Below are 18,877 nucleotides of genomic sequence, written 5' to 3'. Positions count from 1 at the left end.
ATGCCAATATGGTTGTGAATGTGTGCTTTGACCGCGACAAAATGTACAGAATAGGAGGTTCTTACGATTAGGTTATATTTAAAGTGTTTATCTTTCTAATAAATGTCGATCAATTATAGTTAATTACAACAGTGGTTAGTACTGTGAAAAAAGTAGTTACAACATGCAACAATGAAGAAATTCAACGAATTATTTACAGTCTGTTTTTTATTGCACTATTTGTATAGTGTTTGTACGACTCACTTGCTCATAAATGTTAAAAATCAGGTACGAATCTTTTTCTGTCATTTACTATTATAAGGATTCAATAAAATTGTAATTATAGATATACTATTTAATGAAAGATATTTTGATATAATTTAACGATTAATAATTCATCTTGAATAACCTCGACGAATTCAAAGTTTAACAAAATAGTGTTATCTATGTACTTTTAATTTACAGGGTGGTGATATTCTATTGGAAACGATTTCTTCCAATGTTAGTGAAGATGTTATTACCTTAGAATTTCAATGTTCAGATGGTACTTTAGTGACACAACTCATTGATTTTAAAAATGTAATTCATTATTTTGAAACCTTATATCTTTTTTATACGTTTTACAAAGAGAAATAAAATATTTTATTTATTCCTTCAGGAAGTTCAAATAATAAAAGCTTTAGTTCTTGGTGAAGAAGAACGTGGTCAAAATCAATATCAAGTTTTATGCTTTGTTAATCACTTTTTCAAAGTGGATTTCATATCATCTGATGCTATGTCTAAACTACGGCAAAAAAATCCAGGCACTGTGCGTGTTGCAGAAGAAGATAAAGGTCACGTAAATTATACCATGGATTTATTCTTAGATGTATCTGAATCCAAAGATATTTCTAAACACATTGCAACTCTTTGTGGAGAAGCAGCTGGATCTGCTTATACTAGAAATGAAGATATAAAACAGTGGATTCAAAGGCCTGGTAAGTTATATTAATAGATAAACTAACATGTAAATAAAATTCTTTCAAATATAGTATCTAATTTCAAAGTTTCCTTATTCTCTTATTAGGCTCATCCGAACTTTCACTCATGGCAGCTGTGTACAACTTCAGCACAAATTCTATAACGCAACAAGGTACAAATGATTCAAGATCGTTATTTGTAACACGGTGTGCAGACACATCGAATATGTGGGCACCTTGTACATGTTCATTAGAATTATGTATTGGTTGGTACCCATGTGGTTTAAAATTTTGCAAAGGCAAAGGTGATGGTAAAAAAGCAGCCGCTCCATATAAATGTGGCATTAAAACTTGTAAAAAATGTTTTATATTCTCATACTATTCTAAAATGAAGCAGAATTGTTTATGGGATGAATGACACATAAGAACACTGTAGATATATAGGTTTTAATTTATGAAAGAGGGCAAGGTTATTCAAATTATCAGAAAGCAAAACTACCTTCGACATATTAATTTATCACATATACATTAACAAAAATCATCCTATGGTATAATTTCAATTTCACTTTCTTTTTAATATTATTATGCTCATCATAAATACTTTAAAAAGTAAACATTTGTAACAAAAGGCACCTTTGCTACTTATATATCTTTGTCAAATCATCATTGATCTCACCAAATTTTTAACTTTATTTCGTCTGTACATATCAAGTATTAATTGTGCTCACTCTTGTCAGGGTATATCGACTTGTTCATTATAATAGCATTTTGGAGTAATTTCATTTTGAACAAGTTTTAAGGCATTATTTTTCTATTTTATTTGAAAAGATGTCGTAAATATGTAATATATATATATATTCCATTTCACAATATCTATTCGAGAAGAAGACTAGTATGGGTCAGATGATTTAGATATAATGTTCGCAAAATTTTTAAATTTGTTCTGTCTATTAGTGGGGCCCCTGTATCGCCTGTCATTTATAGTAAAGGAAATCTCTCACTAGCAGTGAGACTGAAGACAGTTGTGAGCATTAGTATCATCTTCGCAGGTTGATATTAATTATATGCTTTCTAAATGTCAGTGTTTTTCTATGAAAATATAGGATCGGTATCGGGGCTTCCATAATGACGGAAGCAGGTTAGAAGGATGTTTTCGGTACATGTACCAGGGCGTCGGCAGACCTATGTTAGATAAATTCTTACTTTTATAGGCTGTACTGAATGGATGCATTTGTAACAGTAATATTTGTATTTTACTAGGATAACTAACAAAATATTTTATAGGGAGAACAAGGTATGGTAAAAGAAGGAACTATTAAAAAAAGAAAAAGCGAAACTAATTCTAAAAGACTTACTTAGTTGTCATATCTTGTTATATGAAAATTATTTAAGTTTACACTTATCATTCATCACATTCCCGAATTAGTATTTGCCTGCATTTATCAAAAATGTAATCATTCCTAACATACCTTACATTATATGCACAATGTGTCTTACAAAATATGTACTACTAAACATACATACTTGGTCACAAAACAACAATGTTTATTGCATAATAGAGGGCGTAAAATTGTTCGAGAAATTTGAACAGACTGTTTTTATTAACTGTTAACAGCCGGATAAAACAGACGGCTAGCAATAAATATTTGTGTGTATACGTCATGAACACTGTAGGTTACAAATAATCCATTCAGAGTAACATGAAGACTTTCGCGTCTAATTTACTCACGTGTAGTAGTGCCACAATGCATTAAAGTGCATCTAGTCTGAGTTCATACACGTAATTTTTTCTTATTCTATTAGAAATATAAAAGAGTTGCTCAATTGATAATACAAATTGAGAAATATATTGTTGGAATGGAATTTTTTATGAGATTATTACTGAGAGAAGGTGTGTCGATAAATATAGACTTTTCAAACCTAAATGCATTTAACGAAATAAGTAAACTATACTTTTTCGGCTGTTTAATTAATGTTTATTTATGTGTAAGACATTTTAATGCATAATAGTGATAAATTAATATAAAATCTAATTTTACTATTTTTTACGTACAAATAAAATTATATTATACAAACAATATTAAATGTTAAAGTTATCAATTTATATTTAATGTAATGTTTATCATTAGTTTGAAAATATCGAAGTTAATACCGAATTTTCTGTAAGTGGTAATTTGGTGCAATGTATTTTAAAGCTGGTACTATATCTATTATCCTTCTCAAAATTAAATAATTCATATCTCAACAGGTTTTTTATATTTCTAGTGATTTGTAAAAAATGATTACGTGTGTTTGCTTGGCACTAAATGCACTGGTATCTGTACAGAATTTTATACATGACATGTAAGGCTGCCATTTATATGTGTAAATTAAGTTCGAATTGTACATAACATAGGAGAAGAAGCACGCGCTGATGCAAAATATAAACGTTGAGGGCACGTGAGAATGAATTAAATCTTTGTATATAAAGATAGTTTGTTAATAACCGAAACGTGTACAATACATTATATATATAATATGCATACATTATATATACATATATATATACATTATATATAAAATATTCAGTGAGTAAAAAGTATTGTTGATTTGTATGGAATAAAAATTCATTATTTGTATAAAGAGGGCGCTTGGTATTTAAATGAGAGAGATAAAAAATGGGAGTATACGTTTCATAGCAAATCACTATAAACAAGACTGCAATATCTGTCCAATTTAATAATAAACATATTATATATACACGTTGCAATTCACCGCGCTTCCTCACCGACACAAAATCGTATTTGACGAAATTCCTAGCATAAGTGAACAAATGAGCAAAAAGATAATAAGTATATATACACATATATTGCACATACTTACATCTATAATCGAACATCTATGAAACTTGTAAGCGTTAAACGACACTCGTCGTTATCGATTCACTCATGTCTGTACCACTTAACGATTGTATACTATATTTCACTAAAAGATGAACGAACGAAGAAAATAGTACCACAGTCTTCACCGGGAATGAACTGCATGTGCGTATGAGTCAGAGCGATATAATTCGATTAAGTAATTTATACGCGGACTGTGTAATCGGTTAAGTTTGCAAACAGCAATATAAATTTGTACATTGTGTATATAAGTACCTACGAACTATAGGGTGACTCACAAAAAATGGAGTACACAGATAATCTTTGTCCTGTTTGTCTTGGAAGCAAAGTTAAAAGCGTAAAACACAGTCTCAGAACTTTTGAGAAAATGATTTAAAAAAATCTTTCTTGATTTCCAACGCTATCATTGTTTTTATGTAAATATGTACATTATTATTTCTGTATGATAGTTTATATAAAATTGGGTCCAGTGATACTGTTTTATGAATCTTCATAATGAGGCTACCAATTCTCAGCATTATAAATGATGAAAATTTGATGTCTCACTAAAACTGAATCTTTAATTTTCTTTGAAAAAGAATTGTAAGGCTTTAAGAAAATTGACTGGAATTTTGACAGAATATTGCGTTTATCATATTTATTCCCAGAAAATATTTGATTTATTAAAAGATTTGGATGATCAGTTTCTTGTGAATCATCCTGTATACTTAATTACCAAACACGGTATAGACAAATTGCAGAATGTTCAAGATGTTACTGTTAGTATCTCGATAAATTATATGTGTCATTTAATGTGCATGATTAACAAAGCAGAAAAGAAAAGAAAGAAACATAAAAAGAAATTCACATGAATAACATAAGACATAAGGGTATAGACATTAATTAATGATATGGTCCAACTTAAGGAAAATATTTCAAACACTTGTTCCTGTTTGAAAGAATTTCATACTATGTTAAAGCTTTCTCTTTCTCTCTCTTTCTCTCAAATAACGAAGGCACTGATTTATTACTTTTAACTTGCGAACACACACACTGTTATGAGATTTCAGTTTGGCTAACACTGTAGGGGTCTGGGAAACGGGTATAGTAAGGGGATATACTAATAGCATTTAAACATTTTTCTATCGATACTTCGAATCGAAACTTGATGTTACTCACCGTGTATAATTTCAGCTTTACACATAACATTGTAACTTATACACATATTTTTTATATATATTTAATAAAAAGAACGAGTAAGCAATCGTTGAGTTTAATTAGTCCATATCTTTTAGAATTTTTATTAGTAATATATTTATTATATTATAATAAATTATTTCAAATGATATAGGGTGTTATAAATATCTTGTTTACCATATTCTTGCTAATTTAGCTTTATTATTTTTAACCGCATAAAAAAGTATATTTCATTCAGTAGAATAAACACCATAATAAATAGCAATGTTAATCCTCAATGATTTTCGAATTTTCATGATTGTCCGTATCTTTTTTTAATTGCATATTTTTAAGTAAAAAACAATATTATTGCTATAAAGTTAAATTTCGAGATCTAAAAGAAAGATAATTTTGAAAATTAAAGATGTTGAATGTGTTTTAACGAAATAAGTAATTGCTACAGAAAAAGAAACTAGATAGTTGATTGAAAGGTTGACAAGATAAAACGAAACATCCTATACATTCTCAATTTTGTATTTTATATATTTGTTTGTTTCAATCTCTAACGATGTAGCACTAGCGAAATGAATTAATTTGATAATGAGTGGTCGAAAAATACACGAGAAGCCATGAATGTTGTTGATAATTGTCTCTATTAAGTACGATACAATAATCATAATAATTTAGTTCTCCTCCCCAGCATTCTTTACACTCATTACCTAAATTCCATATGTCGCTTACGCAAGTGTATTCAAAATCGAGGATCGAACGATAAAATATCCACGTTTATTGCCACGCTACATATAGGTATCATCGTATGCTACATAGAGTATTAAAGACTATGAAAGTAGAAGCTTACGTGAGTAAAAAAAGGGACAAAAAAAGAAACTTTCGTTCCGCTACGTTTATGCTACATTTACAACGAGAATTTCGTTCAGTCATCTGAAACAGAGGAAAATAAGGAGATCGTGCTTATACACATGTAAAAGAGCCAACTAGGAGGCTTAAGAAAAGTTCGTACACTTATTGGAAACAAGGTACTTCGATTAATATCGTCTTTTTTTTCTTTTAAATAAGTATTTCTCACAGAAGATTCTACATTATCGCCATAAAAACATATATATCTATATATATATATATATCTTCCATTTACATTAAGTATCTGAATTTTGAAATGTGCACCATAAATAAGATGACTAAATCGTTACGTTAGAAATAAACGTCGTTTTCGTAATCATCACGATGAATATGTAAGAAAGGATGTAGCATATTTTTGTTCTTAAGTAGACTGCCATTAAGCATCGATCCTTACGAGAAACTGATACGTCATTTAATTCGTTACGGAAAATTATTCGATCTATTTTCAACGCGGAAATATGCATGTATGCTCTAAATATACAGTGCTATGCTGTACCATGAGTGCATAGGTGGATAAAAATAGTTCAACAATAACGCCGTTGCTTTCAACGATTCTGTCACCGAACATCGTCATTTCGATCAATTGATCTTATAAATTAAATAAACAAGACATTTCTACAACCATAATAACGTTTCTGGACATTAAGGAAATCGGGGTATGTCTTGATTTCTTTATGTCTCGACCGTCATTACGTGCAAATACTTCGCGCATGAAGTTTATCGAAGTTCGAAGAGATTCGATTTTTATCGCTCTGTCGGAACGAATAGAAAAGATTACGAGGTGTGGTTGCGATAGCATTGGTAAAAAATTGCATTTTTCAATTTTAACACGTTGCGTTATAGCACACCATATTGTTATGCGTCAGGTTTTAGGATGCTACTCTACTTTATTTTTGTCACCTTCGTCAGACACACTGACGAATGCCGAGAATTCTCTGTAATAAATAACTGTTAACTGATGCGCACAATTGTTTCCATCGGGGACCTGTTAAATTATCACGCTCTATGTTCGTTTCACTTTCTTTTCAAAGAAGATAACGCGGTAAGTGTGTCATCCTGAAATTCTTTCGACGAGATTAACTTTTTGCACTTGACGATAATTCCAGTTCTTATTTAATTAGGAATGTCATAAATGATTTTTATTCAAATCGTTGGTTAAATTAACCAATTAATTTATTAGGGTAAGAAATGATAATTAGCTTCTATTTATAACGAGATTAGAGAAAATAATTGTATTATATATATTATATATATATTATATATATTATATATAAAAATTATTATGTAATTATTAAAAAGATGATATCCCCAAATATATATTATATATAAAATGTATATAATTTATTGTATCTCGCAATAATTTATTATATCTTCTGAAATCACCCTTGAATTAAAGAGAAACTAAACATGCACATATATGTTAGTATACCTATTTTGCATGATATTTGTTATTATTCATTCGAGTGCAAAAAGCTAAAAAGAGTAAATAAAATAGCTATATAAAATAGCTATTTTAAACAAGAAACAATAATCTATCTTCAATTCTTTGTAATCTTGCAGCCACACCTCCTGATCAAGAGCATTAGCACCGGAAGTGTGTACAGAAATGTGTATAAGCACCGGATTCTTTAAAAACGTTAGCACCTAACTCTTCTATGCAGCCATAAAGGCTAGATCGCCCATATCAAACAGATTATCTAAGACAGAGCTGTCTATGGGAGGGACTTCTTTCACTATAGTAGAAACAACAAATATTAAGTACTCAAGGATATTCCTTTTTTCTTTAAACAAATCACATTTCTCCTACCTCTATAGTTGCATTTAGGTATTTACTACGTCATATATTACATATAAATGTGTTTCACACATTGTCTGGAGCAGCAAAGTGGTGTCCACTCAATGTGACTGAAATTTTCTGTTTCGTTGATGCTGATGACACTAATATGGTGCCACTGTGCCATCTGTTTTCGAAAGCAAGCAGACTGTGGTGTCAACGTAGCATCATCCGCATGTTAATCCTTTGCGTTCTTCGCATTTTTCTGGAGCGGTACCAACTAATCGGAGCAGTAAATATTTACCATCGTTATAGCGGAGCCATCGGGTTTTGAAAACAAATTTTAAATGCAATCGCAGTGGAGCCACTCGACTTTGAAGACAAATTTTAAATGTACCCACTGCGACAATATTTGACGACAAAAGGTTAATACATATTTACACCTCTAGTTAAGTATTAAGGTTCATCAGCCTTGAGTAATCAATGCTTGCAATGCTTACTATACCAACAACCAAACAATTCGATTTCTTTACATTAAAGATTAGGCCTACAACACCCGACCGCAAGAAATCAATGCCGAAACAAGGAACACCAAGTTTCTCAGTGTTCTCCTACAGACAGCTCTGATCTAGTTGAAACACTAGCTACTGTAACAAGTCTTGCGCACGTCGGCAAGTATTACACTGAAATCGTCGTCCGCCTTCGAAACATGCTCGATACTCTGCGATTGCTGACCCTGTTGAGCCTGTTGCGGCTGTTGCTGCTGCTGCTGCTGCTGTTGTTGCTGTTGGTGTTCCGGATACTTGGCCACATCCATGGTCTGATGGTACTGCTCCATCGCGTGGCCTATGGCCACGTTCGAGCATCGAGCATCCTTGGCTTGATCGTCGACGATGCACTGAGAGTTCGACATGTCCAGCTGCGTCTGCTGGGGCGTGTAGTAACGAAGATCACTGGCGTAATTATGATTGCTGTCAAGGAGATTCTGAGAGGTGAGGCTGGTATGCGCCACGTTGGTCGGATGTGAGTATTTGAAATACTTCTCCAACTGTAACGTCTGTTGCTGTTCTTCTTCGGCGGTGGTGGCCATCGCTGCCTCCATGTGACCCAGAATCGGGTGCTGTTGGCCAGCGCTGGTTCCCTCCGTTTGGTACTCCTGGTGATGACTCATTTGGTACCGGTGGGATACACCTGGAAATAAATCGGTCGTCGAGAAGAATAGCCTTGTCTCCTTCCGCGCGTGACGTCGCGAATAAAGGAGCTATTATGCGCAGAGGAGAAAGCCAGAAAAGAGATTTCGGGTTGCTCGAGTTACTACAGACAAGTGGTTCGTATTTGCAAAACTGTCTCGCTTGGGGGTGTTGCAGTAATTAGCGTGACTCTATGGTGTTATTCGATTTGGCCAACTTGGTTGATCGTTATTGGATCTTTGAAGTTATCGTAACTGTGGGTACGTTACTTTGGGAAAATACATTCTTGATAACTTAAGAAGTTATTTTTAAATGGATCTTACTCTTTAAAACCTTTTTCTGGCTGCACTATTTTTTTCTTCAGCTCTTTATACGTATGTACATACATTGTATTATTTCAGTAACATTTACATATTTGTCTGTATATAAAAATCTCAAATGATCTTATTTTAAAAGGATAATCTTCTAATAAATTTATTTTTCGTATTTGAATGTTTTCAGAGAAATGGTTTTTACATCCACATTTCATTTCATTAACATTTGCATTGTACAGTGATAGGAGCTACAGAAGTTTCGGTTAATTTTAAATGTTACTATTTCACCAAGAATGTGCGATACTTTCAACACCTGTTGGTAGGCGATTTTAACTCTGCAGGTTGGCAAAGTGTTAAGAAATTTTCTGTACCATTTGCATGTATTTGTTATTTATAGTATGCGTGTAGTTTGTCTTAAATGTTGTAAGAAATAACCGAGGGAAGATTTAGATCTTGTTGCTCCTTCTGCTCTGAATTTCTGACACTAATTCTACTCTCACTGTCGACTTTGAGGATACATTATATACTGCCGAACTCTTTCTAAAGTTAGCTATAGTTTTATTTATTTCGTATTATGCAATGAAATGAAACTTTCATTTGTGATCAAGTATTCCAAGAAATTGTAAAATGCAATTATATCTGTTGCTTGTACTTCAAAGAAGTTAGATAATTCAAAGATAGAAGTTGATTGCAGGAAAAAATGAAAATTATGTAGTGAATGATGAGAGATTGTAAGAATAGCACTGAAATTACCGCATTCTCATATCTAATACGTCTTTTTTACATCTGCACTTTGTTATTGTAACACTTATCTGATTATATGGCATGATTAATTCAAACATTTGAGAAGTGGAAATAAAAAAGGCTTTGTCATATAAAAAATTCTTTTTCTCTTAAAAAATTTGTTTATACGAAGACGAATATCAGTAAATATAAATGAAAATGTTATCACGATAATTCATATAGTTTTTAGAATTTCGTATGTTATATAGTCACATGATCAGTTTTCTAAATCGAGCTGTAAGTGCAATGTGCCAACGAGCTCTCACCCTCGTGCTTGAACATGTGCATAGATAAATCTGCTTCAATTATCCCATCAAATAAGAAAATCTGTGCTGGCACTTGCGGTCTCGTTGAGGAAACTACATAATGGACTTACGTCCTTTCTTAAAATATAAAGCTCTTTTTATGATTAATTAACGGATCTCCGAAATGTTGAAATAAAAATATTGTTAAGTTACATAAAGTAGTATAGTACATGTAATAAATAAGTTTTATTATATTCTGTCAATAAATAACATTTTGATAAAGAAAACATTGTTTCCCGCAAAACTTTATTCATTAATTTATTGATATTTATTTGATTGCAGCCTTATTTCTTTCTACTCCTCGTTTATTTTGCGTATTTCTAAAAAAGTAAAGAAGAATATATATGAAATACGAAAATGTTATTAAGAATTAAATTGAGCAAACAAAATTAACAATTTAACGTATAAATTTCTGATGTTATGATATTATAAATTTTTATTATTGCTCTTTTTTCTATCACAAAAGAATATAATCATTTTGTCTCACAAACCAAGGAAAGATATATATCTATGTCAAGCGACTCAGAAAGAAAGGGCATAACCGAAAGAAATCCTATTTTCTGGATTTTAAAAGGACCCATCATCGGCCATCATAATAATCGTACAAGCCTAAAAAAAAAGAAAAAAACGAAACATTTCGATATATGTTTAACAAATATTCGAACAAAGATCAATAAGAAATCTAAATAAACATCCAAAAGAATATCGAAGCAGCGTAACTGGGTTCCAATCGCGTTTGTGTACTGGATTTGATCCAACTGTAACACAGCATATAATACGTAAAAATGAATAAAGGATTACCGGAACAACCTTCAGCGGCTCCACGAATCCCCATGGACTGTTGTCGATTGGCACACTGAACAGGATTATAGTTGCTCTCGACAGTGGACTGCATCGAATAGTTGGCAGTCTTCGAGGATTGGGTGTTCGTGTAGTGCTGCAACGATTGATCGTGCGGGGATGCGACTGGCGGATAAAAAGTCCCCGTCACAGAGCCAACATTTTCAAATCCAGAGCGCAATTTATTGCACGATACCATCATCCCGTTCGCTATACCAACCGCGGCTATGCTCGACGGCTGTCTCTCGAAATTTAAGTAACTCACCTGAAAGAGAGAAAAATTACCGTTGAAACTTTCACTCGTGTTTCGTCCTGCTGTAATTGACACGTTAACATGTCCAAACGTTACGATAAATAGATAAATGTGTCACGTGTTCGATCGTGAGGTGTGAAATAAATTTTTCGTTTAAGTCGAACCGAAGAGGTTTGCATGTTGAATGGAATATTTTTATCGATTAGATATTTATGCACCGTTGAGTGAAAATAGTGTTTCATTGACGAACCAAATGTTTACGTATCGTTCATTCCTTTTTAAAGGAATAGAAAATGAAAAATAACGTAAACCACTGTTTCTTGCCTTTCGCGTTACTCTGTGAAATCAAATTTTCAGTTGGAACGTTTCTGCTGACGAGTTAGTAGAAATAAATTTACAATTTTACCCGTCCGCAATTTTTCAGGATTTTAAACGTCCATTTTGAATTTCGTATTTCGAACAGTATCTGAAATTTTATAACAATCCACGATATAGATTTGTCAAGCAAGTAATCGCAAAGCAACCTACTAAACGAGTCTACATTTGTCCTCATAGACCCCAGCAAGATCGTTCGTATGCACGCCATTACTCACCGATTTTTTGTAAGTCAGAGTATCTGTGTAAGCACCAGAATTCTGACACGACGATATGCTAGTACCACCAGCATGACCCGTGTGCAGCTGATTATCGGTACTCATGAAAGTGTACCGTTTCGTTTGCTCGCTCATTTCGCCGTGCTGCTTCGACGAACCCTCCATCAGATCACGTTCAGGATCTGGATTTTGATTGGATGGCAAATGCGTTCCGTCACCTGATCAAGATTAATTCGTCAATAATTCAAACGCTATATGTTTCCATAACCACGTACAAGAGATAGAATATGCTTCCAGATGAAATAATAATAATAATCTCATAATATATATATAACTTCCTACTATAGAAATTCGTAATAGAACACTTTAGTAGAGGTATGTCATTTTAAAGAGAAATGTTTTATTTTATTAAAGGATCTTCTAATAGGAATTTAATAGGACAATTTAATAAAGTGGATATTTTTACCAAAAAAAGAAGAAGAAGAACAGAATTTTCAAATGCCATGAAAACCATTTAAAATTAAGACGTAAATAACTGAAATTTCCTATTGAAATTACTAATAATTTTAATTTTTAATTTATAATTTATTACCAATAATTACAATTTGTAATTTGTGATTTATTACTAGTAATTTAAATTTATAATTTGTTATTTTAGTTTAAATTAATAATAATATGATTTTTTATTTAAACACTAATAATTTAGTTATATATGTAGATATAATTCCTCGAGTTCCACGGCTGTCTGTACGGTAATTAATGCGAGTACAATGTCTCACCATCTGGCTCGGGACTGGCAACTGGAGATATGTCCGGTGTGTGAATGATAGGCGTATAAGGACTACCGTACAAGGAATTGCTCTCCGATTTGTACTCCTGAATACCTTGCTGCTGCTGCTGGTGATACAGGGATGAGATCGGGGAATGTCCGCCCCACGGGATCTGAGGAATGCCTTGATAACTGTCCATCTTGGACCTTAAATAAACATTGAACGTCACTTTGTAATTCTTCCAAGAAACGTCTTTAACACGAAGAACTTGTTAAACGGAAGGATGGCACGAATGAAACTCGATGCATATCGTTTGAAAGAATATTTTTGTTTCGCTGAAACGTGCTTTTTTAACTCAAAGTGAGAATGATTAGTGCAGAACTATTTTAACTTCATTGACGAAAGATCTGTTACATAGTTTAAGTTTCTACAGACAGAGTACATTGTATCTTCATTGATGAAGTAAAATGTAAAATATAGTTACTATTTATACCTATATCTTTGAACAATTATATTTCATATTTTAATAATAGTTTTAAGAAACATCTTGGTACTAATAACGTTTTTGTATTCTGAAATTACTGAATTCCATCAGGCCTTATTCTACTTAATTTTTATCCATCTAAATACTTGTTGTAAACAGATTTCAGGTTATTCTCATCTATACATAAAATAACAAAAACATATGAAATAAATATAAAAATATATCAAGTACCAAACTGTACTTACAATACTATAAAAAGTATTTATACAGCATTCTATTTATCCTACTATTTCTACACCAATTAATTAGGCCCAAGTGCATAATAATATATTACACTTCATCACTTAGCAACAGTACTTTCACACGATTACACTAATTTGACGTAACGAAAATAAAATCTGCGTATAAAGACTGATAAAAAATAAATCCATTTACGAATAAGCATATACTTTAGATTATAGCCATCGTAAATGCACACAGATAGTAACACCTGGATTCAACCTTCAACCAACTATCACCAACAGCATTACCCAACCCGATAACCCTTGCTCCTATCAAACTCGATATCGATGAAAATTAATTCCAACGTCTCGATCGCGCACCTTGCACGCTCGATTAATTCGATGACGGAACGGGAATGATGTTGAAAAATCGCGGCGAATCAAGAGGAGATATCGACTTACATGGAATGATGAATCGTGGTACCAGAGGGGTTGGACCTATTGACCGTGGTGTTGGTCGCGGACGGAGGAGAGGACGGCGCCCCTGGGGCCCGTTTCGCGTGTTTCCTACGACGTGGTCTGTACTTGTAGTTCGGATGTTCCTGCATGTGTATGACCCTCAGTCTCTCGGCTTCCTCCACGTACGGCCTTCTGTCCTGCGGGGTCAACCCTCGCCATTTCTTCCCTGAAATACATGGGGACCATCCGTTAGCTGGTGCCGCAACGGTGCCACGATTTTTCGATACGACATTGCAACGTTAGCTGTAGGTATATATTGAAACGATGCTTACCACCGGTGTTCCTGAATTCAGGGGGCGGCGTGAAAGGCAATAAAAATTGTATGAATAATGTTACACGCGGATGTATACGATAAAAGAGAAGGGGAAAGGGTGTGGAGATTATTGCTTCTTTTCTCTGGATACCTTCGGGGACTGAACTTTTGAGCTGTAGGATGCTCGATCTTCTTCTTTGCGGTTGTAGTGGTTTAATTATGTATGTGGTTTATTTCAATAATTATCGGACGTTTGTTTATGTCCAAATTTACCAAATAATCATTTAATAGCTACTAGAACCAACAAGCTGGCAAATTTGGAATTTCAGTTTATTCCTTTTGCAATTATTAAAGACATGCAGCTGCACGGATGTGAAATGTATTTTGATCTTTTTTTAAGATCAGATCGGAGTTATCTACGACTATACATTTCTACCATACTCCTTCAATTATTGTCATCTGTGTATAGTACGCGTTTGGAAATACACTGTAGATTGGTAATCGTAATGTCAAATAATGGATTCTACACTTGGGAACACATTGTAGGCTGGTAATTATAGCGTTAATTAAGGGTCCTTTGGTGTATTGGGTATAATAGGAATATGTAACTTGAAGTATTTTCTGCGCAATTGTCTCTTAAGTATGCTAATAATAGCAAGTTAAACACAAGTACTTAAGAGTTATCATTTAATACGTAGTATATTAGGTTGTCCCAAAAGTTTCTTTCGTTTTGTTCTATTACTACAAAATGGATCATACGTAATTCAATAAAATAATATAAAACAAAAGAATGTGGTGCATCTATTACTTCCTTATAAAACGAAAGGAGTTTTTGAGACAACTTGATATTCAGTATTCGTGTGGTACCATTTATCATGTTACCATTAATACAAGACAAGCCGCTATTTTGCACGTCAACTTGTAAAAGCATTCAAAGTTGACCAAGAAAATGCTTCAATTTCGATCGTAAAACATTTTACGAGGAAGAAACCTTAGAAAATAGATTTATTGCTAAAATGAGAAACTCGACTCGAACGTTTCAATCAGAGCCGCCATGTACAAAGATAAGTGCAGGGGCATAAACCTTGCGTGAATTTGTAATCATAAAAGACGCCATAAATTCGCGGCCAGCTGTTACTTTCTTTGTACGTAGAACACTGCTCGCTGGATTTAACACCCACCGTGCATGAATACATTTCCTACCGATTAACAAGGTGAACATGACAATTAATATTTTTTAAAAATACCCACATAATATACACGTATTACTTATAAAAAATGAACAGCAATATTTGCAAATTTTTACAAATGTTTATCTACTACAGAGTGCAATTCGCTATAATGCAACACTCTGTTATTACTTTTGACAAAACCTACTCTATTATCGATACGTTTAGCTATAATAAACAGGAAATGACAAGACGCAACGTACATATATTGCACATATTAGAGTTGCACATTTGCATTTTTAAATATGCATAATATTCTTGAATACACAATGACCGATAATACTATATTTGTTCCGTAATATACAGCAAATCGACATCAACGTTTTAGTTTCATCAACGCGTCCAGACTATCTCTCGGAATACCTGAACTTTCACATTCTATCTAATTTTTATAAACACGAATAATCTTTTAAACAACGGATACGTCCCTATTAAATCTCACGAGTTTTAACAATCTTCAAATTCCAGTACACCAACCTTTATGCAATCTATTTAACACGTTGACTGTGGTGTTACTCAATTTTTTAGAACATTTAAAAAGAGATAAACCTCGTCGATTAGGAAATTTTCGACAGTGTCTAACATTCTTCTATCTTACATAACACTGTTAAAGAGAAAGTGTGCAAATAGAATATTTTGCAAAAATGATATATGCTAACCTATAGTATCTATACTTTAATCTATCATAACTCTCAAGGCGAAATATATAAAATTTGCGAGGCAGTTAACGCGTTGAACATCGTCAGAAGCACACTCAGTAAAAAAACAACAACAGCAACTTATTAACACATTGTGCATATTTATGCAAATTCATATTGTTCTAAATATAGTTAGTTTTCTCTCTGACTATGTATTTCGCGCATATTTCTAATTCCAACTTCCTCCAAATGCATAAAAGTCCGAAGTATATTAATTAAACAATCAAATGCAAAATAATCGACGCGTTTCACACATGGTAATCAACTTCATACATAGTCGGTCATACGCCATCCAATCCAATCTTTCACTGGGAACCTATAAATTCTTCCATACGTAAGATCCGCATTCACCATTCCTACATACGTACTATTAGAATCATCGGTGCCGGTAAAGCTACCAAGGAGGAAGGTATCGCGGCGTTATTTCGAGGATCGATAAGACTGGCTGTGGTTCGTTCGCCGATTGGCCGGCGATACTCTTAATTCATGCTACGAGGCTTGCCCCTAATTGCCCGCTACGTGGCTAGGTCGTCGTCGTCGTCGTCGTCCCCGTGGTCGTTGGTGGTGGAAGCGGAAAAATGGTCGGACGAGCGTAGATACGAATTACAGGAGGGCTTGGCCGGCCGGACGACGACGACGGGCTGGAATCTGCCTTAGTTGCGTTCAATATGCCCGTCCGGCATGGTAGGCCGGAATATCATTAAGCAGGGATAAGGGTTAATACGAACGTAAGATGTTCACGACAAGAACGAAAAACTTGAGCGAGGCGGATGTATATGGTGTGCGCGTACATATGTACACGGGATCGGTGTATACGGGGCCGTATAGGTACATAGGCGCATGGGGGCGTAGATATGGGTGCGCCCGTGCCTTCAGCCAGCCACAAGGCACGAACCATTATTTCATATTTCATTTTGTATATTTCAACTCCGGAGGAGACGCTAACCCGAACGACTCAGCCTCGAAGAGGGAGGCAGTGGATAAAGAGGAGAAAACGAAAACAGCTTGGAAGAAAGAAAGAGAGAGAGGGAGAGAGAGAGAGAGAGAGAGAGAGAGAAGTGGAAAAGAAAGAAAAAAAAGACACGTGGAAAAAGGAGTATATATAGGGAGGAAAAAAAAAAGAGATGGTCGCAGGGTTCTCTAAGTCTCCCTGTAAAGTCCATTTTTGTCGCCCCGAGTTTCTTCTTACTTGGCTTTCCTTCTTTGTCCCCTTCTTCTTCGTCTTCTTCTTCGTCCTCTGCTTCTTTTCTCTTCGAGCGGCTGCCCTTTTTTGCGATACAAGTACTTTTCGAAAGGACAGCGGCCAGGGTTGACGCGTGGAAGTAAACTCCTGCGACGTGCTCGTCAAGATTCAATGGAATCTCCTTTGTCGCTTGTCTTTGTATACGTGGCTCGTACGGGGAATCAAGTCGAGATTTCTTTGAGAATCTGATTTCTAGTGATAAATTACCCGTGATTGAGAGAATTACTTAGCTGAGCAAGATTTACGTCGTGAATTTGTTACTAGCTTCTTCGAGATTATTATAGGAGGTGATTGTTCGGCGGCTAAGGATTGTATTAATAAAGTTAGTTTCGATATTTGTTTTATAAATTGATTAACTAGTTACGCTACTAAAGTTAGTTAAAGAACATCTCTGTTCTAAACCAATTATTATCACATTATTTAATATTGTATATTTACGTAATACGTGTCTTTCGATATTGATATTATTTTAGTATTTGAAAAGCAAGAACGAACGTGATGTTTTATGCTTCTGTAACAGATTAACAATCTAATAAGTAATCCCGCAAGTCTCCATAAGTTTTAACGTTACAATCAGGTTGTAATATATGAAATGTCCGTTAGAGCGCTTCAGATCCTTCGCTTAGATTGTATCAAGAAGTAGGTATATCGCCTGCACTATGGTTTACATAAAATTAAATGTCGATCTGTGCTCTTTCGTTTCGTATTTTCTACTTGAAATAGCGTCGGAGGTTCCAATCACTGACTCTATCCAATGAAATTCGCATTTATCTTCCAAAAAATCATACCTAAGTGATTACAATCAATCTTCGATGAATACTCTATTTAATACTTCAATTGAATCGACAATTTTAAGGTAGTTATAAGACATTGTGTAAGCATATTTATTATATTTACTATATTTAATAAGCATAAATCCCATAAACTCGGTGGAAGTATATTTACCATTATATCCTGTACTTAAATATGAAAACAAGCTTTTGCAAATCGTCAACGATGGAATGAAAATAGAAAGAATAATAAGATACTTCGACGTAACTTTTATGACTGTGCTTGCTTCTGCCTCTGCATTCGTTATATCCGCGTCATCACGGAACGACGAATGTCGCCGACGACGAGGAAAATAAGACGGTTGAAAAAAGAACGATAGCCAAAGAAAAGAAGAAACCGCAACTTCTTTCTTCTCTTCGACTCTTCGACTCTTCGTCTCCCAAACTTTCCACCTTCTTCGCGGTTGCACTCGTCCATTTGCTTCCGCGTGTTTCGCAGAAACAGTGAAGTCGGGGCGAAGCTGAGAGGTTCAGAAGCGGACGAGGAGGAACTGTGGAAGAAGAAGAAGAAGAAGAGGGATCGGCGCCTGAGACTTTTTGGCCGACAATAAGTAAACTTAATTTAATATTCCTGGGCGCGCTCCGCGGTGAGCTAGCCGGCAGTGATTCATCATCACACCCGCGCACTGCTTCCCACCATGACGTCCTCGTTAAGTATTCTAATGGTTGCCGTGTACCTCTAATTTAC

At 34.2% G+C, this 18,877-nt stretch overlaps 2 protein-coding genes across 3 annotated transcripts in view; one reads left to right on the top strand and one right to left on the bottom strand.

The window, feature by feature from the left end:
• The first annotated feature begins 2 nt into the window (after positions 1 to 2).
• Positions 3 to 5,060, top strand: Oaf (BRICHOS-like domain-containing protein out at first). The gene is made up of 4 exons (XM_072011163.1): positions 3 to 267; positions 445 to 558; positions 638 to 956; positions 1,046 to 5,060. Exons 1-4 carry the CDS (start codon positions 172 to 174, stop codon positions 1,354 to 1,356), a joined length of 840 nt encoding a protein of 279 aa, XP_071867264.1. The 5' UTR covers positions 3 to 171; the 3' UTR covers positions 1,357 to 5,060.
• A 430-nt stretch (positions 5,061 to 5,490) lies between these two features.
• LOC139990891 (uncharacterized) overlaps positions 5,491 to 18,877 on the bottom strand; it is a 74,063-nt gene continuing 60,676 nt past the window's right edge. For both annotated transcript variants that reach the window (XM_072010533.1, XM_072010614.1), the window contains exons 5-9: positions 13,880 to 14,102; positions 12,722 to 12,918; positions 11,943 to 12,160; positions 11,058 to 11,361; positions 5,491 to 8,855 (exon numbers count right to left, since the gene is read on the bottom strand). In XM_072010533.1, the coding sequence (XP_071866634.1) occupies positions 8,305 to 8,855; positions 11,058 to 11,361; positions 11,943 to 12,160; positions 12,722 to 12,918; positions 13,880 to 14,102 (1,493 nt within the window). In that variant the 3' untranslated portion in view covers positions 5,491 to 8,304. The remainder of the gene's footprint in view (positions 8,856 to 11,057; positions 11,362 to 11,942; positions 12,161 to 12,721; positions 12,919 to 13,879; positions 14,103 to 18,877) is intronic.

This window comes from Bombus fervidus, chromosome 1 (genome assembly GCF_041682495.2).
Source record: "Bombus fervidus isolate BK054 chromosome 1, iyBomFerv1, whole genome shotgun sequence".
NCBI classification, from domain to species: Eukaryota; Metazoa; Arthropoda; class Insecta; order Hymenoptera; family Apidae; genus Bombus; species Bombus fervidus.
This window is presented reverse-complemented; position numbering and strand designations above follow the sequence as displayed.

What these genes read in the sequence shown, in the direction of transcription:
- Oaf (XM_072011163.1), top strand. Translation starts at nt 172, where the DNA reads ATGAAGAAATTCAACGAATTATTTACAGTCTGTTTTTTATTGCACTAT. An exon ending in TCATAAATGTTAAAAATCAG is followed by an intron (nt 268 to 444) that starts GTACGAATCTTT and finishes TTTAATTTACAG; the next exon opens with GGTGGTGATATTCTATTGGA. An exon ending in AACTCATTGATTTTAAAAAT is followed by an intron (nt 559 to 637) that starts GTAATTCATTAT and finishes TTATTCCTTCAG; the next exon opens with GAAGTTCAAATAATAAAAGC.